Raw genomic sequence first — 26217 nt, forward strand, 5'->3', positions numbered from 1 at the left:
GACCCCAACTAGACGCTCAGGTTAAATCCAGAGGGTCATACTGTCACTGCAGAGAGGCTGCGTCTTGTTTGATTAGGCTTCCTGTACTAATGTCAACATGGGAGAGACCCAGACCTTCTGACAGAACAAGAGGTGAGGTCTTTGGAACTGTTCACAGCCAGGGAAGGGTATCCAAGTTTATCAAAGTAAAAGGTGAAGGATGATATCATCTTGCCTCAAGCAGTTCTGTACACCCCCATGGATACACCATAATGTTCAAGGTTATGGGTTCACTTCCTTTCTGATATTGTCCAATCTCAAAATATACCCTGAAATACGCACATGCACTGTAAGTTGCTTCTGATGGACAGTTTCCATGAAATTGTGTATGCTCCTATACATTACTCATGCCTTGAATTTTGAAGCAGCCCAGTTGTTGAATGTAAAACATCACATAAATACATATTTAGATATAAATACACACGCACGCAGTGTATAATTATATCACAACACAAAATATTTGTTAATTCTTGGCTAGAGAGGTAACCTGATAAAGCATATTCAAATGTACCTGCCAACACTAAACAAAGTGCAAAAGAACAGAACTTAGTCAGGACAAAACATCAGTAATAACACATTATCCTTCCTTGTTACCTGGTCCTTTGCTTTACCATCACTGCAGTTATTCAATCTTCACAAACAAAATGCCCAAAACCAGCCCTATTAGTGTTTTATAAAAACAAGCACTGGAGAGCAAAGAGGACATTCATTGACTTTAATGGGATGAACTGATCAACCATATCTAATAGAAATCATTGCCCCTGGCAAAAGCTGCGGTAGAATTGAATTACACATGGAACACAATGCTTTTACGGCTTCTTAGAAAACTGTAATTCAATCTGTTTAGTACAGAGAAGAAACAGATAAAGTCTAAATTAAAACATTAAAAAAGTTTTGTTGTATGTGAAATACAAATACTTATGTGAAGCTGAAGGTAAAGAGATCATATGTCTCTTGCAAAACCTTAATTCCAAGCACCAGTCTGAGATACAAAGACATGGTCTGTCTTTTTACCCTGCTCTTGACGTGGAAAAACCTCTTCATTGAATAAAAATCAACATGCCCAAAGCTCATAAAGGTTAAATCTGTTTTTTCCTAAGCAAATTATTTGATTTATAGAAAAGATGAGTCACCACATCATGTATCACTCTACATGGATTAATCTTAAAACTACTGTTCTCCCAGCTGATTGTTCCACTGTCAAGTCAGAAGCAGATGCACAAGTTTATGGGAACTTGAGCTCAGACAAAAAGCGAGCATGCCAAGTCAACATCAAACTGGAGAGAAAGTGTTCAATTACAAAATATCACGTGGAAGAGAGAGAGGAAACCGATTTAAAAGCTCGCATTTTATATCGTCTCTGCTGGAGAAGGCGAGTCTTATAGTTCCTTCAGAATGGGCAGTCTTCTCTCAGATGCATCTGGACAACAGCAGCATCGGGTCATGGAGAGGTGTCCCTAGCTTTACCAAGTACGGAGGAAAGCCTTTCAGTTGCAGGGATTTAAATTACCTGAGCAACGGTGACATATTCAAACAACAATTTATCTTTCTCATTATCCTTATAAGTAATGCTTTAGGTAATTGTTTGATTGAGTAGACTGTTCAGCGCTCGGTGCCCGCGGTGACGTAGAGAGGAATTCGTTCTGAAGTGTCTTTCACTTGACACCTGCTCGCGCTGTGCATCAGACTACACTTACAATGTTTTATCTTAATGCTGTGCTGCTATTAGTAGAACATAGACATTACGTCTGTCTGCCATAGGAAGAATAATGTCACCTATTCCCCACTGGCAGTCTTAACCTGTATTTCTCGCTGTGCGTAACTCTATTGCAACTTTACGCACAAACACCAAACCTGTCCAAACTCTCTGTTTCTCTTCCCTCCTCTCCAGCCCATGCACGCGGAGGTCTCTGCTGTAGTTTCTTTTGAGAACAGTCGTTTATCCTGTTTTTGTCAGCGGGATTGCTGTCCTTATCCAAGCGCACCGACTCAGACCATCACCTCCGCCAGAACCCGCAGGGGGCCGTGAGAGCACCGGGTCAGCGTGGGCTTCGTAAGCACCGCAGAGAAGATGAATATCCAGGTTCTGCCAGAACACAAGCTCTCGTCGGTGGCCCCGCTCAAACAGTGCAATGTGGAAAAAAAGGAGGTAGAACTGATACTGGTGAAGGACCAGAATGGCGTCCAGTACACCAGTTCCTCCATCATTCCGACCCCTGGCCGCCTCGCAGGTCCTCCCGGATCCTTCGAGGACGACCGAGAAACTTGGGGCAAGAAAATAGACTTTCTCCTGTCGGTCATTGGCTTCGCGGTGGATCTGGCCAATGTTTGGAGATTTCCTTACTTGTGCTACAAAAATGGAGGAGGTGGGTAAAGCATGTATTTCTGGTTGATAAAGCGCGTACAGACGTGAGTTTAAACATCTAGGAGAGATCACAAAAGTTATCATTGCGCGCCGCTAGGTTCAGGTACTAAATCTTTGCAGTAATGTAATAAAAATACCAGAAATGAATGGGTCGCCCCACCTGCAAGTTATGGTACGTCCCCACAGTAAAATTCTAGTATTCATCATCTTCTTTCATTAAGGGGTCAGGTACTAACGCGTTTCTATTTTTACTTTCAAATGTTTCAAAATGTGTTGAAACGTCTGACAAAGAACATGCTACAGCACTGTTATCTTAGATTAGATTTAGATTACATGTTAGTTATTTTTGCTGTGTTGTTCTAATTTTAGTTCCTTTAATCTCCTTTAATTAGCTTTTTAATAGTCCCAGGTGTATTAATGAGGAACTGCATTTAGTTTATAAATGATGAAGGAAATACCTCATTTCATCAAGGCATGCACTTGAAAACAGAAAACACTGTGTAAAACATGTACTTCTCAACTGTACGATGTGAGACTGTCAGATATAAAAATGTGGCAGTATCTCCTGGCAAATCCAAAATTTGTTGTTGTATACACACTTTTAATATCCTGTTAGATTTATTTGTAAATATAAATACTGGAAACTCAGATGTCCCGGCTACTGGTTACTCCCCAGGTTTGGATACAAGATAATCACCCTTAGAGCTATAGAAAACTGAAGGTGCACTCCAGTGGGGGGAGGGGGGGGGATAATGCAGTATGTGTAGCTGACTCAGTAACAACAGGTTCTTGTCAATAGTGAATATGTTTCAGTTTTCCTTTTAAATATTTCAAAAACAGAGAAAACCTGTCTATAAACTAAACTGCTTTAACGTTTTGCCACTTTTAGTTCTTTAATCACTTGATAGTTGATGAGAAAGCATTTAAGCTTACATAATGAAGAAAAGGTGTAGGTGTGTAATGCTATTGAAGCACTAAAACTCTTGTCAGATGAGTCATGAAAAGTATCATCATCTACTTGTGAATGATTATTTTTTGCTGAAAGCTGTTTTAAATAATTGATTTAAAACATAATGTGAAATTTATTTGACCTGGACTAACTAAAAATTAAAAGAAAACAAATGTCTGAGCTCTGGGTTACTCGGTAAGTCTGAATACAAGAGAGTAACAGCACTGTTTTCAAACTCATTGAACACTGAAGCGACACTGTAGTAAGAGGGGGAAAAAAAAGTGTGTGTGGTTGGATCAACAAAGGATGGTTTTAAACACAGTGTTGTTTTACCTTCACACACTCATGACAACAGAGTGCTTACTAGAAGGTGGGCTCTGTCCTCTGTTTGCCTGCATGTCCATTCACGTGGCGAAAATCAACATGTTGTGCTAGGTGCCCCAAGGGGTCAACTCCACCACTGTCAATCATACTGGCCCTCAGCAAAATGTATTCATTACTGTAGATAATGTGTCATTTGTGATGGACAATGTCAAGAACAATTCAATTATGAGAGGTCATTTCCTCGCTAGTGGATGTGCTACTGAAGCACAGCATGAAAATAGCTGGGAGCCTTCCTGTTCATATGTTATGGTGTGTTGTTTTTCCAAGAATGTCAAGCCCCTCCAGCATCTTTTTTCCCAATTTATTTTTTTCATATTTTGTTTTGTCTAGCACCTATTTCCATATTGAGCACCTATCCTTAAGCATTTTCTTTGCTGTAAGCAAAATGGAAGTCATGCTAGCATTCACTCAATGTAAAGTGCAACATATAATTATGTCCATCTTTCTTCAGGTGCCTTTTTGATCCCCTACATTCTTTTCTTGGTCATTGCGGGGATGCCCTTGTTCTACATGGAGCTTGCCTTGGGCCAGTATAACAGGGAAGGGGCAGCTACAGTTTGGAAAATATGCCCTGTCTTTAAAGGTGAACACAAACACACACTCACATGCATGTGAACCTGCCTGTCTTCAGCCTCTCTTTGACCTGTTAAACTGTACTACTTAGTGGTTTGTCATGCTCTTTTTTGCTTCTCTTAAGTGCCTTGCCCTTTCATCTCCTCCCTTTGCTCTTGTCCTTTCCCCATTATTGTTTCCTAAGTGTCACTTGTAACTTGTCTCTCTGTGACATTACCTCTATTTCACCTTTTCGCTCTGATCATACTTGCAACCTTATATCCCTCCCTATGTCTGTTACAAAGTGTTGATTTCAACTGAGTGAAACAAAACCAAATGATTGTGTCCATGGCACACAAAAGAATATGGTTGGGGTCCATTTAACAGCAAGTCAATCATTCATTTTCATCAGAAACACATCCAAAATTCTCAAATGAAACAGGAGCTCTTATGTCTTATTCAACAGATTATTATTTGAAACTATCAGATAAGTACCTGCGTCTGCACTATTGAATCTGCACCAGTCCCTGCTTTTGTTGGCTCCAATGCTAAGGAGGGCTTGTTATTTTCCTGCCTAGAATGAGTGGGTGATGAGTTTATGGACTTCTCTGTTTTCATGTGAGGACATCACATTCCAGTGGAGGCAAACAACTCATCCTAGAATATATCAAAAAAAGTGCAAAACAATGGAAGGTATGCATTAACGCCCAGTGGATGTGTATGCGTTTTGAGAGGTTGGTTAAATGGTGTCTATCACCATGTGCCCTCCACCACACTGGTGAGGGAGTGATATGTGTACCTTGTACCGATGGTGTTGTTGCCAGGCACTAAAAGTGATTTTACATGGCTAACAGTGGGAGATGTTCTCAGAGATGCAGCTTCTGATAGACGATGATGTAGTTAATATTACAGAACAATTTGCTTTAACCATGCAGTCCATACCTGCTGTCAATGATTTGTTGATTATGCAAATCTTAGGTGATGGCTGAAATGTAACTGTTTTTTTACAGTTAAGTGTAGTTGACTGCATTCTGGGATGTAGCATGTATATATACAAATTATGTGTAGACAGTTCATATTAGGAAACCTATATACACAGCTGCCATTACCTAAAATATGGTCACCTCCGAAGATAGTGTGTCAAAAACTAGTGTTGTACAGATACCATAGGTGTGTGACAGGCAGAAACTTATGATTATATGAGTAGGAGAGTGTGGGAGTAAACTATCTGTTAGTGAATTTCTCTTTCTGCAGGTCTTTAGGTAGTATTATTATTTCTACAAGTCGCCCTGAAAGCAATAGTTCATTGTCTGTCTCAAGGATAGAGGACACTGATAGAATCAAGCTGGCCCAGTCCCAAATAGCAGTTGCCATAAGCAACCAAGGTCGTAAAGATATGATGGACCAAGCTGCTGCTTGAGGGAGTGCGATAACACATGGGCCCTTAAGCTCCAGGACAGACCGTCTTTCCTTAGGAAAGTATTGCATGAAATATACAAAGTGACTAAGATGAACCTCATTTTATGCTCAGGATTTGGTATCTAATAGAATCTTCACACACATATATAGTTTTAAATACACCCAGCAAGGAACATAACCTAAAGAACTGGGTGGCATTACAGTGTTACCTTGTATTACTCATCTATATTCTCCTCAATTAAGTAATACATTTCCATCACGCCCTCATCTTCTTCTCCCTGTGTTCTTCAGGTGTGGGCTACACTGTGATTCTCATAGCCCTGTATGTAGGCTTCTACTACAATGTCATCATTGCCTGGTCCCTCCACTACCTGTTCTCCTCCATGACCAGTGAGCTGCCGTGGCTCAAATGTGGCAACATCTGGAACAGTCAGAACTGCACCGATCCCAAAGCCATCAACGGATCTGTCCTTGGCAATGGAACGTCTTACGCAAAGTACAAGATCACCCCAGCAGCAGAGTACTATGAGTAAGTAATTTCATAATGTTAGAACAATGCTATTTATTAGATAGTGATCTGTGGAAGTAATGGTATGTTTTAGATCATATGCAAATGTAGAAAATACTCTTAACAGAACCACAATATTGTATCCAGTACATCACAACTACTCAAACATCAGTTTCAGTTAAACTCCTTTACAATAGATTTTGCCAAATCAACAGCAACAAAATACATGAGATAAAATGACCTTCAGTCACACTACTGAGTAACTTCTGCTGCTTCCATGCAACTTTCTGGCAAATTGAATGTCAGGCTACCCACTGCACAATGCAGTGATCTTATTCACTGTTACATAGATGCTATACTAAAAAAATAGCACAGTATTTAACTGCAGAAAGATCAAAGTATTAACCTGCAAGTAAATGTAGCCACTGTCCTCCAAAGACTATGGATATTTTGTTCATTGTCTGCATGTGGATGTTTGTTTCATTTGGGCAGTTATAACTGAAACAGTTTGGCTGAGTCAGTATTGAATACATACCACCCAACAACAACACTGCAGGGAGGTGATGTTCTCTCAATATTAGAATGTTGCCTGAATAATATTACCACAATATGTACATGCCCATGGAACCACTATCCACGTGAAGAGGGAGACAAGTCACTGAAACGTGAGTAGAGGACTCCACAATTACCCAGCCATAAATATTTGCACTGTAAAAGGTGTATACATAAAAAGTTCAAATGTCCTCTTTGAAGTGCATGAAAAAGCTCCATCTGTTTATACTTCAAAGACAGCCAGTTCTTCCCCAGCTTCTGTGAAGACTGACTGTGCAGCCCAGAGGAAGTCTGTGAAATGACTTGGACAATACAAGGGACACATGCTAAGCATGACGCACTAAATACATTGAGCATGCAACCCAGCCAGTAACTGAGCTTGCTAAAGTTCCACTCCCACTCTGCTGAGCGGCAGTGTCTCCTACAGTATGTTTATTTAATCACTATCCCTGGATATCTTTCAACCTCCAGGGACCCTCAGACTTGATATATGTAAGTAAGTAAAGGCTTTTACTTTTACTTTGAGAAGGTCAGTATTCATATGAAAGATCCAGCCCTGTGAATTACTACAGACCTTCAAAATGTAATGCAGTATCACTCAATGAGTAGACATGATCCTATAAACTCAGAAGGTGGACTATACAGTATATTCCACATAGAGTATTACACTTAAAAGAAAAAAAATCAGTAGGTGTGCATAGACAGACTAACAACAATGGGATACTTTAAGACAGATCTTGCAAGGGGTTAGGCTCTGTAGGGGACAATAAATCCTCCTGCTTACCGGTAGCTTTGAGCGCAGGAGCAATGCCAAGGCACAGCATGAGGGAGTGAGGCCAACTGAGTCAACAGTTCTCTTGCTTCACCTCTTATACTCTTACATCTACAAACCCTCTTGAGCCTACTGTCCTCAACTACCATGAGCATAGTTTGTGGCAAAATGTGCTCACCACCCAAGTTACTTAATACAGCATGTACTGTATTATTATACAATAGATTATCCAGGTATCCTTAAACCTGTCTTAATTGATTTTAGCAAGCAAATGCTTATTAAGACAACCATCAAATACAAAGTAACATTAACATTCACTAGGAGTCATCTCTCTGGCCATCTGATGAATGTAAGTTCAGCTATTCATTCTCATTTTAGCTCTGTTTTTAGTCTCCACCAGCTCCTGATGGAATTATCTGGCTCTTAAACTGCTCTATGCTGCACTACGTTCACCAGTTAGTTGTAAACTGGGTCTGTTTGTAATTCAGTACTGGGCAATTCAGTACAATGAGTTTATCAGAGCTTTTACACTGAGTTGCCTCCTGCTGCCTGTAAGAGAGTGCTCTAAACAGTAAATTGGCAGGCCTTAAAATCAAAACAATAGGGCTGACAGATGCGAAGATGCTTTAGAGCGAGGGGTGGGGTGAAGCAGAGTCGGTGGTAATTCTGTGCAGATTTGTCAGTACAACGATACCTTTCACATACATATAGTCATTTGATCTATTGTTTAAAAAAAAATTGATAATACTGCTCTAGCTTCACAAAATATCACACGATGAAGGGCTAACTAGAGCAATTCACAGTAATTAATTGCATTGTCAACCTAGCTGATAAAAAAAAATCACATAGTATCTTACTGCAACTTCTACATATGTTTTCATAAACTTTTAATGTAAATAATAACCTGTTTTCACCCTCTAATTTATTCTTCAAAGGTTATCTGATACAAGTTCAAGTTTACACCATGCTGCCATTTGTAGTATTGAAAAATTAACACAGTCAAAATCATTATAGCTGAGAACAAGCAGCTGGTGTGATTTTAACATCACGTAAGAGTTTAACAATACAGCGATAATACAGTGTAATACTCCACATGACCTGACTAGACGACGGTGATATGAAAGTGAATTTTAATTCATGTGTCAGGGCTTGTTTAGAAGATGTGGAGTGGAAGGAGCTGTGTGAGGAACAAGCTCAAAACATAGCCTCTGCCAAAAAACCTGACCTGGAAACAAAAGATCTGGGCATTTATCTGTGATTAACTTGATGACTTGTGCAGCCTCAAGAGATCAAAGAAACCTCCCAAATGTTAAAGCTTCAAATCACAGCATCATGTCAATTAACTTTACAAAACAAGGCTGTCTCCTTTCTTGAAGGCATACAAATCATGCAGCAGTTGGGAGTGAGCTTTCACAGAAGACTTAAGCTGACATAACTGAAAATCAAACACTTACATCCACTCCAAGTAGCAACTGGCCAGATGTGTGAAGATGAGAAAATAAGCAGGGTTTGAACTCTTATACGGGATTATCATTTTTTACACAAATATTTCTGTCACTTGTGATGTGTACAGTTGCATCTCTCTATAAAGCTGACTTTTCAGGAATAGAAAAAAACCTTGTTCTTTAAATTACCTTTGCCTTCATTATATTTAGTTTTACTTATTTAAAAAGTATTTCATGAACCAAAGCATGAAGGTTGTTCAAACTGTATGAGCATATCAACTAAAGTTCAACAAGTTTTACATTATGACAGCGACAAGAACATCAACTCATTTCATTAGCATTCCATATCCTTTCTCTTTAGAGCTAGCCTGAAGCAACCACATCTGATTTCATGTCAAGGATAAGTAGACTTGATGAATAGCCCTCATTTAAACTAAAAGATCTAATTACACAGACACTTGAGAAGATTGCTCTTACTCAGTCTCACACGCAATTAAACATATTTGTTGAAAGAATGACTTTTTTGTAATTAATTAAATAAATCAAGTTGAAATTAGATAGAACCCCTCAGCTGTGTTTTCATGTTCATGGCTAGGCAAGTCCTTTTTATTTATTTAATTTTCGCATGCCCTGTTTCTCATTCTGTAACCAACTTAAAGACCGGCCTGCATGCAATAGTGTGCCAGCCTCAAATATACAATGGCCAACTAATGGTAGCAGTGAGTGTTAGGATAGCAGCACGACCAGCTCATGGAGTGATGATAAGAGTAAATGTGTTTAGAGTAACTGGGCCAAAGGGACCTGGATTTATGTTATAGTGAGCATTTACTGGCAGCGCACTATCAATGCTATCAGATGAACAAGGAGGCCTTGAGGCATTACAACACAACACCAGACCTCCAGGCCATGCACAGACTCTAAATTTCTCTCTTCAAATAAACTGATGTTTCACGCCACTATCTGTCTCCCCAAAGACCTTATAGCTTTGAATTTATTATCTGCCAAAGATAAGTAAACGCTTAAGAGGAGTTTCACAGATCCTTTGGTCCCTTCGGATTGTATGTCTGGACATACTTCAGTTTGCGTGTTCCTGAGGGTTTTTTGTGTTGGGCTGTTGTGTAAGCAACCAGAGTATCAGATCCTAATCCAGTTCCGCTGTTTATCAACCCATAACATCACATGCCGACTAAATTGAATCTTTCTTGAGGAAAGTCTTAGGACAAATGTGAAGGGAACAAAAGTGCTTTTAAATGTTTTACTGAAGGATATTGATATCCAAATAAAATACAGCCTGCTCCAAGTGTTTCTCAGTTCTGGAGAGACATCTCAGGATTTATAACAGCACGTAGTCTGTCTTTGTTGTTTAATTCATATTTGCCCATCATGATTCCTGGACAGACAGAACAGTGGTAGCAGACAGAAATTTTAAACTATGATACTGATATGAAATGGAAACCGTTAAGGATTGCAGGGGGGCTGGAGACTATCCCAGCTGACAGTGGGTGAGAGGCAGAGTACACCCTGTACAGATTGCCAGTCTATCGCAGGGCCAACACATATAGACAAACAACCATTCACATTCACATTCCCACCTATGGGCAATTAACTTTACTTGGCGGTCTTTGGACTGTGGGAGGAAGCCAGAGAACCTGGAGAAAACCCACGCAGGCACAGGGAGAACATCCAAACTCCACACAGAAAAGCCCTGGGTGAACATGGGCTCGAACCCAGAACCTTCTTGCTATGAGGCGACAGTGCACCACTGTGCCACCCTTGAAAGAATCAGCAAGTCCAAAATAATAGAGAAAGATCTCTGCACTGAAAACACTGCATGGATCTAACTGTGCCAAGATCTTTTTCTTTTATTCTAGGGACTTTTAAAAGTTAATGGCCCTCTTTGGCCTAAGTGCCACTTACACGCTCTTATTTACACAGTTCATCTTGTTAGTTTAACCTGTACATAAACAGAAATGTAACAGTGGCAATACTTGAGTTTGTCTATCCATATGCCACACCTCTTTTAGCCACTGTATGGGCATGATGGTACCAGAAACCTGGCAATCTCACTGTGACAACAAATCTACAGGACGTTACACACAATCACAGTGCCATGTTGTTTGTAAAGATTTGTTGGGTCTCTCTGTGTAGTAACACCATATTTTAAGGAGTATGGTCTAGACCTGCTCAGTATGAAAAGTGCCTTGAGATGACTTTTGTTGTGATTTGGCACTATATAAATAAAATTGAATTGAAAACCAGGAGCTGTTCTGTACTTTTCAAGCACACTTGTACAGTTTGGAATGTAGTTTCTGTCCAATCCAAAAAAACTGATCTCTAAAACAAAGTTTGCCATGTTGTTTGTAAAGAAAGAATTCCAACACTTGCCCCTGCTCCACCATTGTAAATTGAGTGATGCATTTCCTACCCACTACTCAGAGCAGACATTTAAAGAATGAGCTTGCACCTGGATACAATATTTAGCTAGGGAAGGAAGAGACCCCATTTGTCTCCCCTTGTTTCATTATGTCATAATATAACTCTGGAACCCCTGAACACTCACCTTGATCTGACAAGTAAGTGTTTGCAAGCAATACCAGAGTTCATTATTGTCAGTTTCAAAGAATGTGTGTAATAGGGTGGGAGAGAAAAAGTGTTAATTCACTTTAAAAGCCAAGTAGCAGATAACTGGTTTTATCCAGTGACACAAAGCTTTCATCTGAATATCATTACTTTAGGTAAAAGGTAAAAGATATTTAGTATACATTAGTGTTGAATAACATTTAGTGATTAAGTGAGGTGATGTGATGTAATGTAATAGCCTCTGTCCCATACTTCTTTTCTCATCTTCACCTCAGACATTGCAGTGTGAGCTGTTTTGTTTAGACTCTCCCAGCAGCTATAGAACCTGGGTGGGCCTGTTCAGCAAAAATCCTAAATGTTAACATATAGCCAAACAAAATAATGTCCCACACCATCAAAAATTTCACCACAGTTATGTCTGCCTTGTAGCATTTGAAGCTGTTGTGCTTGGAACAACTTAAATGCACTGCTGAGGCACTTATGTTCAATATTAGAATTAATTATAGTGCTATGAATCATGATGTGAAATTTTGTTATCTATTCACAATGCAATCCTATTATGTAGTCATAGTCAGTTGAAAATGAGAGTGCACAGTATACCATAATTAAAGAAGGCCTTCTAGATATCATGATAAATTCTTTTTCTTCCATTTTGTCTGTCTGTCCTTCTGCAGACGGGGTGTTCTGCATCTCCATGACAGTAAAGGTATCCATGACCTGGGCCTGCCTCGCTGGGAGTTGACCTTGTGTCTAGTTGTGGTAGTCTTCATCCTCTACTTCAGCTTGTGGAAAGGTGTCAAGTCCTCAGGGAAGGTAAAAGGCTTGGACCACCAAAGAACATTAAACTGCACATTTCTCAATTTAATTTTTCTTTTGATTTAAGAATTAGAACCTATATTATTTTATGGTATCTAGAATATCAGTACAAGAATTTGTAGAATTTTGTGTTAAATAGACATCTGTGGGCATTTTGTAATGTAACTCAGTGTAAACTAATGGTACTGGGTCAAAAAAGTCCAATCATGGTGTTAAATGCTACATATTGTGTGTCATACACACTGTATTTGTGTGGCATATAGTCTCTCTAACTCTTTGAGTCAGAAAGTAAGTAAGTTATATACACTGACCAGATTCTTTGTCTATTTATTGACAGAATGGTTAAATGAATGTTTTGTGTGTGTATTCAGGTGGTGTACATTACAGCTACCATGCCCTACGTGGTCCTTTTTGTGTTGCTGATCCGAGGCATAACTCTACCAGGATCCATGGCCGGCATTAGGGCCTACCTCCACATTGATTTCAAGCGCCTCAACAATCTAGAGGTTAGAAACTATGCTTTAGCCATATCCCATCAATGAGTGTTGGAGATATTTTGAATATGTTGGCATCAGTTCACTAGAAAATAATTATAGTGACAAAAAAGGAATGATTGTTACTTTGAGTGTGACATCCTAGGTTTCAGACAGACCTTCATTTTTGTGTCATTTGTTGATCTCTGGTTTGTGTTTACCACAGTGACTTTGTATCTATCTATTTATTCTCTATGAGTAACATTTACATCAGAGTCTATGTGGATTTAGAAAGCCCTCTCTCTGTATTACTGTAATTCATTGGGTGGAGTAGCTCAAGCTCTGTGTTAAAGGTTAATTCCCATTGGTGCCTCCCATACTAAATGTATCTACTATATGAATGAATGTACTCTATACATGCATACTTAAGATATGATCTTCCACTAGTTAAGCTGATGTATATGTGTTAGGGTTGAGAAAAAGTTTGCATGTTTTGCAAAGCAGAGGCATGCATTCCAGACTGATAAGAAATGTACAGGTAAATACAAGTGTGTATTCTAAAGAAAGCCACCCATATGAATAATGAAAATAATGGTCTAAATAACTTAGCATTAGCTAAATTAGCATTTACATTTCCTATTTCTCTTTTATTTTTGCCATAGGTGTGGATTGATGCTGCCACCCAGATATTCTACTCACTAGGAGCAGGGTTTGGTGTGCTCATTGCATTTGCCAGTTATAACAAATTTGACAACAACTGCTACAGGTAAGACTTTGTGCTATATTTGTGATTTTTTGTAAGCCTGCAGCAACATGACATCCTTTTAAGCAGTTGGCTGTTTCCATCTATAATATAACTGGATCACAAAGCAGTGGAGGTGATATTAATCTGTCCAGCTGACCGCAATGGCCAGGTGTTAACAGGAAAGATAAAGTACAGACCAGGAAGGGTTCCCAGATTATAGCCAAAGGCTGCATATTGACTGGTTTGCCATAGTGCTGCTCTTCCTCAGAAAAAGCAGGCAAGAGGTTGGCTAATCTTTTTCCACATTAATAGGTTGCAGTGGTGCTGTTAGTGGCAGATGCTATTGGCAAAACAGCAGTTTAACTGGTCATGGTTGTGGGTCGCTGAGAAAACATGTCTTGCTGTATTTGCTGCTGCAGCATCCTTACTAAAAAATAAAATGGTTCTTATCAAGTAAATGATCCCCCAATGTGTGAAATAAAATGAAGTGTTATAACAGAAGCTTCCAAGCTAAATGTAAAGCTAAAGCTAAATCAGTGCTGTTCTATATGTTACAAGCAGGAAGTATTCAAATCTGAACTAGGTAAAAGGCAGCAGCAAGGAAGAGCTGGTGATTTTAGAAAAGCAAGCACTGAACAGACTTGTGTTTGAATACCCACACAGATGGACAATAGTGCAGTGAATAAGAAGCAGTGTGTCCCCCCCTTCATACTGTACCTAAGAAAATCATACACGGTAAAAGTGTGTAAAACCATATTGCGAAATGGAGCACAACACTTATTAAGTCACTTAAGTTATTATACTTTACAAAAACTAAAACTACAATGAACACTAATCAGTAATAACTACTCCTTAATTACTCCCTTAACACTTTTCCTTAGCTGAATTTCAAATAATTTAAATAAAACTTAAAAATATTAGACCCAAAAAATATTACGTTTTTTTAAAAATAGGCGTAATGTTTTCTCCTGGCTAGAAACATCATGAGTACAAGAGGAGAATGCAGCACTGCTGCCATGTGAATGTATACATTTGTTATATAGAGAGTTTTAAGTGAGACACAGGATCTTGTGATGTGTAGCAACAATATTTGTGTTTGTGTAATGACTTGACCAGACTGAAGAGCAGAAGTGAATAAAAACTGAAAAGGTTCTATGACAACATGCACACAATACAAAGAGAAAATGGAATTCAGAGGTAAAGTCATGGGAAAGGAAATGCTTCACTGAGAGGTCTCTGCTTCCTCAGCCCAGGAGGTGGCAAAGGTCAAGTTGACCTTATTCATTCTGTCAGACAACCACAGGTGTGTGGCCTCAGGACAGCACAATAATTACAATCAAACCACTAACCAACAAACAAGAAAAGCTGCTCGATCGACTCATGGAAAACGTTAGAGATATAAACTAACACATGGCCCCATTTTGACTTACTTATCGCAGTACAATGGAAAATCAGCTCCAACGATCACTTAAATTACTATAAACAGCAGCACTGATTTTAGCAGTGGTTCAACAATGTTAATAGAAAAAAAACAGTGTCACGTTCAGGTCAAAAGAATGATACTGTCTTAATGGTCTCAGTTAAAAAATAAAGTTGATGAATCAAAGCCAACCTACAACCTAAAACACAAATGAAGAAAACCGCTAATGTAGACCCTCAAGATTGGAGATTTGAGGATTTTACAAATGGAAAATGTATGTATAAAGGAACTTTGCTTTCTTTTTAACTTACTGCTTTTCTTTCTGTGTTTTCTTTCTCTAGGGATGCTCTCTTGACCAGCACTGTGAACTGCATCACCAGTTTCTTTTCAGGGTTTGCCATCTTCTCTGTGCTTGGATACATGGCTGACAAACATGGGGTGAGAATAGAGGATGTGGCAACAGAGGGTGAGCACATTACACACTTGCCATGAAATTAAACAGAGATATAAATAAATAAATAAAATTTGGCATTGTATACAAATTTAATTTTTTTAGTCATAACTTTTGTGTATATATGTTTCTCTGTGTGTACATACAGGAGCAGGATTGGTGTTTATCATTTACCCTGAAGCAATTTCTACACTGCCTGGCTCAACATTTTGGGCTATTGTATTCTTCATCATGTTGCTGACTCTGGGCATTGACAGTTCGGTGAGTCCACTGAGACTGCTCTATATGATAGCTTATATGCTTATAACCACATAGGAATCTTTTTAGCAGGATGAAATGGACAGAGACCCTGCTTGAGACATGGATAGGTATTGACAAGATACACAAATTATTAACAAGTTTTGCAGGTAGTACATGAAGAAATGCACAAATACAAGAATAAAGTGCAATTGCCCTTATGATATAAATAAATGCTTGCATACAGCATAGGCTACATAAAATACTGGAAATAGTTTTGCATAGTGCGTCAGTCTGTACAAAGGCGCACACATTGATAAAACATCTTTGGAAAAAGTTCTTCACCTTAAACGAAACGTGGTTTTGACCCAGAGCCAAGACAAACAGTGCTACCTTTATAGTGCATATACTAGTCAGACTCAGAGCAGACATATCATGTATCAAGAGTAATGTTATTCATGTATCATGATCTAAGAGTTCCTAAATTGGGTTGCCCATTAAACTTGATATTTGTTGGAAATTAAGGTTCACTGCATCCTAACATTTCAAGTTCATTTCTGAGAAACAATACAGATTTTTTTTTACACAAGGCACCAATTTGTTTTACATGATGTAAGATTACTGTGACTAATGTGAACAATTAGCCTGCTATGACATGGAAATAACATAGTGATTCAAGTCTATAAAAACTTTTTTTTTTTGGGGGGGGGGGGGGGGTTGTTTATACTTTCCATCCTGGTTGTGTCTTTTTAATTATTACAACTCAGGTTCTGAGTAATGTTATATTGGCTGTTAAGTAACAAGTAAGTACTACTGACGTAAATAAACATGCAGGCTGACTTTATTACTTAATAGTTTTTATTCAACACAATAATACCAGCCATCTTCATATTTGACTGTTCGGTGAGCCCAAATAATAAAGTGGATGAAGGAAGACACCATCCACTGTGGAGTTGTAACTGTAAGACAATTTGATTCTTGATAACTGACGTCATGGTGTGGGCAAGATGTAGAATATGAGTAATAAGAGTAAAGTAAACAGGGGTAAACTATGTTTGATTGTCGTCAGTGTTAAAGTGACTATAAACGGTCTGTGGCAACAAAAACTTCCTTCTTTGACATTTCAAAAGCCAGCAGTAATTGAACCAAACATCCTCGCAATGACTCACTCAGATACTAAATAAACAAACGGACAGTTAAACCATCTCCTATCTGTCAGCCAATGCCCCAGAGTAATTAACTCAGTCTTTCACATCATTTATCAAGTACATCAGATGAAGACCATGTCAATATTACAGACTGTAATATATTCTGTATGTGTATTTTATTGACATGCTGAGGTAGAACCAAAGATACATTTCCAACCTTGGATAGGATAATACATATCTTTTCTATTTAGTTGTTTAAAACTGAAAGCAAAACTATGAAGCTGTTTTAATGGAGATATTATGCTATAATTGCAAAATTATCCAACTAAATTTAAGTTTTGTTGGATACTAAAAAGTTACATTTACCCATGCCAATCTGGGTTGAAAGACGTGACATTTTTAAGTATTGTAAATCAAAAAACATTACATTTTCACTCACTTTAAATGTCTCTATGGACAGCAAAGCAAGAAATTCCTTTCAACAATACATCTGAGATTCACTTTTATGAATGAGAGTTGTTCAATAACATTTTTGATTAACATTTTTTGTTATTGTTGATTGCATAACATATGACCATGGCTGTTCAGTTTAATATTCAGTACTTTTTGTATCAACATTCTATACATACTTTGAAAGTGTAGTGATTGCAAAGGATCACAATCAACATGAATCTAGAGAGCTAGAGATGTAAGGATATTTCTGTCATGTCTCTCTGTTTGTGTACATTAGATGGGTGGCATGGAGGCAGTCATTACAGGCCTGACGGATGACTTCAAGATCCTCAAGAGAAACAGGAAACTGTTCACCTTCGCCACAGCCTTTGGAACCTTCCTGGTTGCCCTGCTCTGTATTACTAATGTCAGTATCAAGTTTCATGTTGCCATAAATTTACACTCAATACTTCAAAGTTCAACTTTCATCAAAACACACTGGTGTTATGTTTAACTTTCTGTTTCAGTTTTGAGAAGTAATTAGAAAAATGTAACTTTGCACTCTCACTCAGCCATGATACTGTACATGTACAAATACAATGCAATGAAGAACCAGAACAAACTTGGCTGTTTGACACAAGTAAATATTGTTTTAAAATGTATTAATTTAGCAATAAACCTAAAGTAGGGTCAGTCTGCGGTGTCAAAACACAATAAATTAGAGATTTAAACTGTCACTACTGCTGGAGGAAGTACTTAAGTCTCATGATGTCATGCCAATGATGTCAATCAATTATCACACTTGATAACAAATTAGAATTTAATTAAAGCTGTATCCAAGGAGCAAATTATTATTTCTCTGTGATCACTGTCCATTCACATGGTATCAGCACTAAGAAGAAATGCTTACCGATTACAGAAAGACTCTGGGAAACAGAAAGACATTATGTTAGTGATTCACATGGTTTCTTCCCTTAATCAAATCAATAAAATTATTTAGAAAGTGAATGATGCCTTTCCCATGCTAGTTTCCTGGCATAAGATACAGATTGTACCGTTCAGGATACAAACCAAAGTTCAAATGCACACAAAATCCTCTTTGTCATGTGAAGCTTGTCCATGCTCAGACATCAACTCTTCAAAGAGCACTTTAAGTCACCTCAAAGTGCAACACAAGCATATGCAGTACATTATATTAAGTCTTTTGACTGCACACAGGTCCACTTATATTCAAGGTTGAAGATTTATGTACACACACACTACATTCTCTTTTTTTATTTCCCTCTCTGTAGGGTGGCATCTACGTGCTGACCTTGTTAGACAAGTATGCTGCAGGGACTTCTATACTATTTGGTGTGTTGATCGAGGCCATTGGAGTGTCATGGTTTTACGGTAAGAGCTTCAGTACTTACATTAAATTGTTTTTATGAACACCCCCAATTAAAAATTATATTTATTTACATACATTCACTTACATCAGCAATATTAGTATTTTCGTAATGACATTACATAATGAATTGATTCTCACCCTCTTGCTATAATCTTCGGGGGGTGATATACTTTGCAACTTGTATTTGCTAATGACAGAAGAATCATCAGTCACAAAAATACTGAAGGTGAAAAAGGAGACAGAGGGTCAAGTTAAGTTCAGCAAGGCAGAAATGATGAGCACTGATATCAGAAATATAATCAGAAAATCACATTTATCAAATTTAGTGATGTAACTAAGATGGTGCACTCAGTCACTTTTCTGGAACAACCTCCAAGCTGTGATTAACTTCATAGCCTGTTGGCTTTAGCTCTGTGTACTTCCACATGTACAGTTGAAAGATGCAAAGGAAATAAAGACATTTAGACAATTAAAGTGCTGGAGGACACAGCAGGCCTACTGTATATGAACTATCATGCTTAATATATCCCATCATCATCTGTGGAGCCCCAGAAAAGGGAAGGTAAAATTACAGGAAAAAAAATGGGAAAAAACAATAGAAACCCCTGTCAAGATGGCAAATCATCCCATCGCAGACAAACTGTGCAAAACAAAACAAATATGGGAAACAGCATGGCAATCTTGATGAGATAATGAAAAAATACATCAAAGACACATGATGTGTTATGTCAGCCTAGGTCAGACTAGGAAAAAAAAAATGTCAGTAGACAATGAGTGTATAGACCATCATGTGTTGTGTTCCCTCATCTTGAAAAACTTGCTGTAGCCTACACTAATTGAATGTTGAATGTGTATAACTTAAATCTCCAAAGCAACCTTTGCTATGTAATATGTCATGCTCTCACCAGGTGTGGATCGCTTCAGCGAAGATATTGAGCGAATGATGGGCTTCAAGCCAGGACTGTATTGGAGGCTGTGCTGGAAATTTGTCAGCCCAGCTTTTCTTCTGGTAAGAGGCATAAAGAACATTGAAATAGCTACATTCAAGGCTGTTTTCCTGGACAGGAATAATATAGCATGTCAGAAAAATTGCAGTAATTGTCACTCACAAATGCTTGCAAACTGTATGATAGTTTCATTCATTCCAGCATGCAGCAGACAAGCAGTTTACGCAGTGCTGGCCAGCGCAGCCGTCAGTTTTTACACAGAATCAAAAATTTGATTGCCCTGTCAGAATCAGTAGCTTAAGGAAATGATTGTCATTGGCAAACAGGAAAATACATTCACACAGCACCACAGAGGCCCATATTCAATCACCAGTACTGCTGACTCTGGCTTGTTCCCAGAGGGAGGGTGGGTCAAGGAGGATAGTTTGAACCTTGTGCGCCTCCTGGCGAGTTTCTGACTGACCACCCTGAAACAAGTAGCATGCAACTTCACGTGCATTAGAGGAAGCACATAGCTGGGTCCTCAGTTGTCCAGGGTGTGGACAGCCATGTGCTTCCTTTGATACAAATGCCCGTCAACACCCTCCCCTTGACAACAGTGGAAATTTGCAGTAATAAAGAGAATTAGTCATTCCATATTATGAGAAAGAGAGATAAAATGCAAAAATAAATTATCATTGTTTAAAGATATATTTTGGTATATAGTTCACTGCCTCGATGACAAGGTTTTTTGTAATCTAAAAGAGCACACATCTGTAATAAAAACTGCCAACTTAAAGTGCAGGCAACAACTACACGTGCCCTCTCTGTGATAGCAAGTGAGTGTTTTCATCATGTACCATTGCATTAACACAAGTACTTTCTTAAGTGATTGAGAAAATAATTATTCAACACCACACCCTGCCAATGATATTCCACTTCATTCCAATGTTTTTCTCATAGCATGCAAAAATGGATGTGCACCTACACAAATGAAAATATTTAATGTATGTGATAGCAGCTCAGTACTGTCAAAAAAACGCTGGCCTTATCAAATCAGTCATTTTACATGGACAAAGTAGAGTACCATGGCCTTTGGTAGTCAGAAAAAAGAGGCATATCCTAACCTCTCCATGATACATGACTACAAATGATGTTTCCAAAGGACAGAGTGCAGGTAGCGCAGTAATGATTTTAGTCTAAAACAGGTGAATCAGGTTACAGAGAGGGATTTATAACAGTGTAAACAGACGCCCAACCTAATTCAGTTTCATTAATAAAAACATTTTAAAGAAATTACAGAGGAACTTCAATGGGGTGTGTGTTTTGATAGAGATGTTTTGGTTCTTGACCTGGGTTTCACTATGTCTGTTTTGTTTTTTTCCCTCATGCTCCATCAGTTTCTCTCTCTCTCTCCCTCTCTGTATAATAAGAGACTTTAATCATTACAAAGAGCAACCACTCAAAGAGATATAACACTAATGTGTCTGTCTCTCTTTTTTCCCTTTCCTTTCCTCTCTTCTCTTTCCTCCTCTCACAGTTTGTGGTAATAGCCAGTACTCTGACATCGTCGGGCCTGAAGTATGATGACTACACCTTCCCTTACTGGTCCAACGTCATTGGCTGGTGTGTGGCCATGTCCTCCATGCTGTTTGTCCCATTCTACGCTGTGTATAAATTCTTAAGCCTACCAGGAACATTCAGAGAGGTTAGTATCAAAACATATTTGTCGCAAAGGTTGAAAACAATTACAATTGACACAACACTTTGTGAGAACAGTTTGCACTGGTACATGGTATAAATAATATAGGACATGCCACACGTAAATGGACCTTACATAATAGCAGTGGTAATCAGTGGTAAATAGTACAATTGTGACGGAAGGGCTTACAGTATGTTCTTTCAAACAAAACAACTATCTGATTTAGGGGAAAACTTTCCTTTCTCAACCTGATGACACTGGCACTGTGAGAACACTTTCAGATTAAACGATCACTTCAAAGCATCGAGAGTTTATGATCGAAATCATCAAAGCATTGGAGAGCTATTTTCATCCCTCAGCAGTCAACCAGTGTCAGCTTCACTCTACTGTAACAATTCCCACATCCCGTTGGCATTTCCCATTGGCACAGAGGGATGAAGATTCCGCTCAGGTTCTCAGGACAAACATTCGTCCTGAAAACTCCTGGCACAGCTTATCATCCTATACTTGATAACCAGAATAAACATTTCTGAGGCTCTTGATAAGAATTCCTCACAGGTTCCAAAAAGCACTGGCATCACTAATGTGAGATAAAATCCATAATTACTGTTTTACATGTTTGATTTTGCATTCCCTCTTACATCTCAAGTAGTATGTGCACTCTTTGACTCTACTAGAAATATGCACATGTGAAAATCGTTTAAGAAGGAAAGCATTGGATTATAATGCAAGAAACTAACATTTTAATAAGTTACAGTACACTAATAGTTGTAGAACAACCTCATTTTCCTGGTTTTTATGGTAAATGTCCAATGAACAACCTCAAAGAGTACAAATGTAAATGGTGAAGGGGGGAAAAAAAAAAAAGAAAAAAAAAAAACTTCAGGTCAACAAAAACTGAAAAGTAAAATTCATATAAAACTGGGATTAAGTAATGGATTAATGTACAGCTTTCCAGCACAGTCTCATAAAGCTGGTTTGGGATGAACTGGACAGAGACATAATTCCTTTTTCTTTAAATCTCGAAATCTGTTCTATGTTTTAATTTCACTCATAAAACTTTGGAGTGGTATTCTATATTAAAATTTATTAAAGGTCCATTGTGCTTTATGTATGCCTTGAGGATGATTCACATGTTGTGAGTTAAGTGTTGAGAATGATGGTTTGTAATTACTTGTTTTGCAGAGGATAGCCTATTGCATCACCCCAGAACATGAACATCATTTGGTTGCTGACGGAAATGTACGGCAATTTAAAGTAAGAGCAATTTTTATTCTTTTCTCACAGTGTGAACTTGAACTGATAGGACTCTGCAGTTAATCTATATATGAATATATGAAATTATTCATGAATTGATTTGTGCACCATTACTGACTACTGCTAATGTGTAAAAGTCAAAAATCTGAGTAGGCAAAAACACAGGGCTAATACTTTGGTGTTTAAAAAGAACATTACAAAAACAACAGATGAGGTTACAACCAACTTCCCTAAAGGACACTTTTAGCAAAGAGAAACCCAAGACTTTCTTTTCTTTTTCAGCTCAAGCATTGGCTGGCCATCTGATGACAAATACCCAGAATTCCCTCATCCATCCTCGCATCTGTTGTTTGGAGTTCCTGTGTGCTACAAGTGGTCAGACTTATGAGGAGACCAACAGGCTCCAACCTCTCTCAGCAGCCTCCTGTGCATTTACCACCCAAGGCCTTTGTTGTCAGCGGCTTCAAGCACTTTGATTTCGGAGTTACGCCTTTTAATATTCTGAAACCATTCTGCAGCTTCGGCTCATAAGGGAAGGGCACCCAATGGAGAAAAATCTACTGTTATTTGCCCTTGGACATCATTATTGTTTTTATATACTATTTTAATTATTATTACACTACTTCCTAAGTTTGTGATGTGACCACTATCTCTTAGAAGGGATAGAAATTAGAATAAAAAAACCAAACAATCCCATGCTTCTGCATATTACTATACAGGAGGCCAAAATATTTCAATTCTTAAATTTATTTATAGGCCTGTGATGAAGATGATGATTATTATTATTATTATTATTGCCATCTGCTGTCACTCTGTTGGCTGAGTGGCTTATCTGTGTCAGTGCCTTATCAAGCGAGACACTCCATGTTTCTTACAGTCTGTACAGGAATAAATAAAATAAACTGCGTTGACTCAGGAACCCACTAAATCAAACCACAGTTTGTGGATGGCTCAGCTCAGTTTTGACCTGGTCCTTTGATGTTCATGTCGAAGAGCTGGAGGTCAACAGAGCGTAAAGGTCAAGTCATCAGGCCTGATATACTGCTTTTGGGTCACATTGTGTTACAGAAAAGGGAATAATGCATGCATCACACCAAAGCTTTAAAAAAACCCACTGAGGCAGGCTTCATTCACCTCTTATGCTTTGAAAGGCCAGACTCAAAACCAGGCCCTCATCTCAAAGAAAGGCTGAACCCTGGTCAGTGCCCTGCTGCTCACTTAAGATGGAGGAGAAAAATTCAGCAAAACAAATGGCGTAACTGTTACAGTTTTGTATCACTGTTTTGTGATTTTTACTTTCCAAATTTTTGTCTGTTCAGTGCTTCAAAGGAATATCTGTTGCTTTTCCTCCGGAGAAAGTGAGAGAAAGAGTGCGCGTGTGTGTGTGCGTGTGTGTATTTGCGTGTGCATGTATTCAGATTTTGTTGCCAGGCATGGAGTATGCTGTTAGAGTACAGAACATGGAGGAGTAACAACTGTAAAATGCCTCTTTCACTGCACTGTAGATTAAGTATTATGTTAAATGCATGACAACAACTCTTATACTTTCATCAACATATCTTGTGGTGTTCCTATTTTTCATCACCATAGAAGTGCCAATATGTTCCTTTAGGGATGTTTTTGATGATCTTTTTTCTCTCTTTTTTATTTATTGGAATGAAGTTGAAGTTTAATTTTAATCTTGAATCATAACAGCACCGATACTGAAAGGAATAAAGCCACAAACAAAAAATAAGATATATGTGGAATATATAAGAAGATATAAAAATATATAAATATATTCTTTTGTTATATCTAATCTTGTATTTATCAAATTGTTTATAACAAAACGTGAATGTAAAGTATTTTAAATGTAACTGTCCACAGTCATAACATTGTGTTTGATGTATAGCTAAGATGAACTATTTAGAAAAAATATTCTTCAGTGTAACCCTGGGTTAGTTTGTCACATATGAAGGTGAACAAATGCACCCTGGCTTTCCTGGACTATGTTTACAGAAATACTGTGTACAATACCAATGTCCTGTTGAACGTGAGTGACAACTATCTATGAAAAAGTCTGAAGTATTCACACTATGATAATAAAGAATTTCTTCTACACACAAATTTGAACGCCATGTGTTGTGATTTAATGTCACTTTTCAGAGACTTTTAAGCAAAATTATTTTAGTCTTTTCTTGATTTTGTGATCATCTTTGTTGATTTAATTGCATTGTTTATATTGTACACCCAGCAAAATATTAACAATAATTCACCCCTATAACATTGTCAAATTCATGATAGTTGGACAGTTAAAAACTGGATCAAAAGCAGGAGGGCATTTAATATCATAATTGACTAATCAGTTATGTAAATAATATTTACTCTCAGTCCTGAAGGTTAGTCATTTTGTTAGTTAGTCATTTTGTCTTGATGAAACAGAGCATTATTAATAACTACAATCACTTTCAATCCTGTTTTTGTCATTGTGATGGTCTATAGTGTAGCCCTCCCTTTTCTCCAGCAACAGAAACTTGACTGACTCAGTTTAGTTTTACTGCTGACTGAGAGCTTCTCATAGTGGCTGACTGTGCCTTTCCACTATCTCTCCCTTTGTTAGCCTTCTGTAACACTGGCATATGGGCCTTCAGTGTCCATTCTTTGTGCCTTTGCTTGCTAAGCTACAATTGTTTATGATCCTCTGCTGCACATATACCAGATTTCTACATTCATTAATTACTCTTGCAGAAACCATTTTCAGAAAGCTATCCCATGCAGTGTGTTTTACACACTGCTTATTTTTTGTCTTATCTTTTCCACTGTGAACACACTACACTAAAAATACAGATAAAGTAGGCCTTGAAACAGGAAACTAGGTAACTAGTTACAGATACGCAACAATGCAACACAGGGACTGAGGATTTCTGAAAATATTGGTTCGTTATGTTTGTAATTGTGAGTTTTGATAACACTGATCTAGAAAGAAAAATAATAAATCTCAAAGTTCACTTATTATCACGAGTAGGGGCAAGTGGGACACACAAAATGTCTTTATGCAATACTCCTGCTAGAAAGATATTGTTGGCACATATAGTATATTGACCAAGAAGCTTTTAAGCTATATAAAGTCACAGCATTTATTACAAGTTATTGGTGGACTTGACCTGGCTTTGGCCTCTGTGTAGAGTTGAGACTCAAGGTGGCTTAAAATAACCTAGATCCTACCCAAAAACCAACTTAAGGAAAAGCCAAAACTATGTTGAGCCAGTGGAATGCCTATGTAAATGCCAATCTAACCATTTCACCACCTGTACATAAGGCAGGGCTGAGAAGTCTAAGGGCCCAGCTAAGGCAGTCAAGTTTAATTATCTGTACTTTCACCCATAAGGTAGGGCTGTGTGCTGGCACTGTGGTGCTGTGCTTAGCACTGTAACTTCATAGCAAGAAGTTCCTGGGTTTGAACCAGGAATCTTGCAATTCTACACTGCCTTTAATAACAGTAATCTTCATTTATATACCACCTTTCTTTACAAGGTTACAGGGTGCTGCACAAATAAAAGCAATGTTAACCAAAGTAACAACCGAAGTAGCACAGCAAGAAAAAAGCATCAATAAAACAACACAATGACAATACAAAGAATAATAGAAAAATGTGCACTAAATGCATTAAGCACAT

At 38.1% G+C, this 26217-nt stretch overlaps 1 protein-coding gene across 2 annotated transcripts; it reads left to right on the forward strand.

Annotated features, from left to right (window-relative positions):
• The first annotated feature begins 765 nt into the window (after positions 1-765).
• On the forward strand, positions 766-24668 carry slc6a2 (solute carrier family 6 member 2). Of its 2 annotated transcripts, XM_018666999.2 has the most exons (15): positions 766-1509; positions 1931-2405; positions 4189-4320; positions 6000-6237; positions 12240-12378; positions 12753-12887; positions 13517-13620; positions 15361-15485; positions 15619-15731; positions 17586-17714; positions 18580-18679; positions 19586-19686; positions 21144-21311; positions 22491-22562; positions 22845-24668. In XM_018666999.2, exons 2-15 carry the CDS (start codon positions 2111-2113, stop codon positions 22866-22868), a joined length of 1875 nt encoding a protein of 624 aa, XP_018522515.1. In that variant the 5' UTR covers positions 766-1509; positions 1931-2110; the 3' UTR covers positions 22869-24668. The 2 variants fall into 2 exon arrangements, with proteins under 2 accessions (XP_018522515.1, XP_050932922.1); XM_051076965.1 differs by lacking the exon at positions 766-1509 and having other exon boundaries at positions 1528-2405.
• Positions 24669-26217: the final 1549 nt, after the last annotated feature.

Source organism: Lates calcarifer, linkage group LG2 (assembly GCF_001640805.2).
Source record: "Lates calcarifer isolate ASB-BC8 linkage group LG2, TLL_Latcal_v3, whole genome shotgun sequence".
Classification (NCBI taxonomy): domain Eukaryota; kingdom Metazoa; phylum Chordata; class Actinopteri; family Centropomidae; genus Lates; species Lates calcarifer.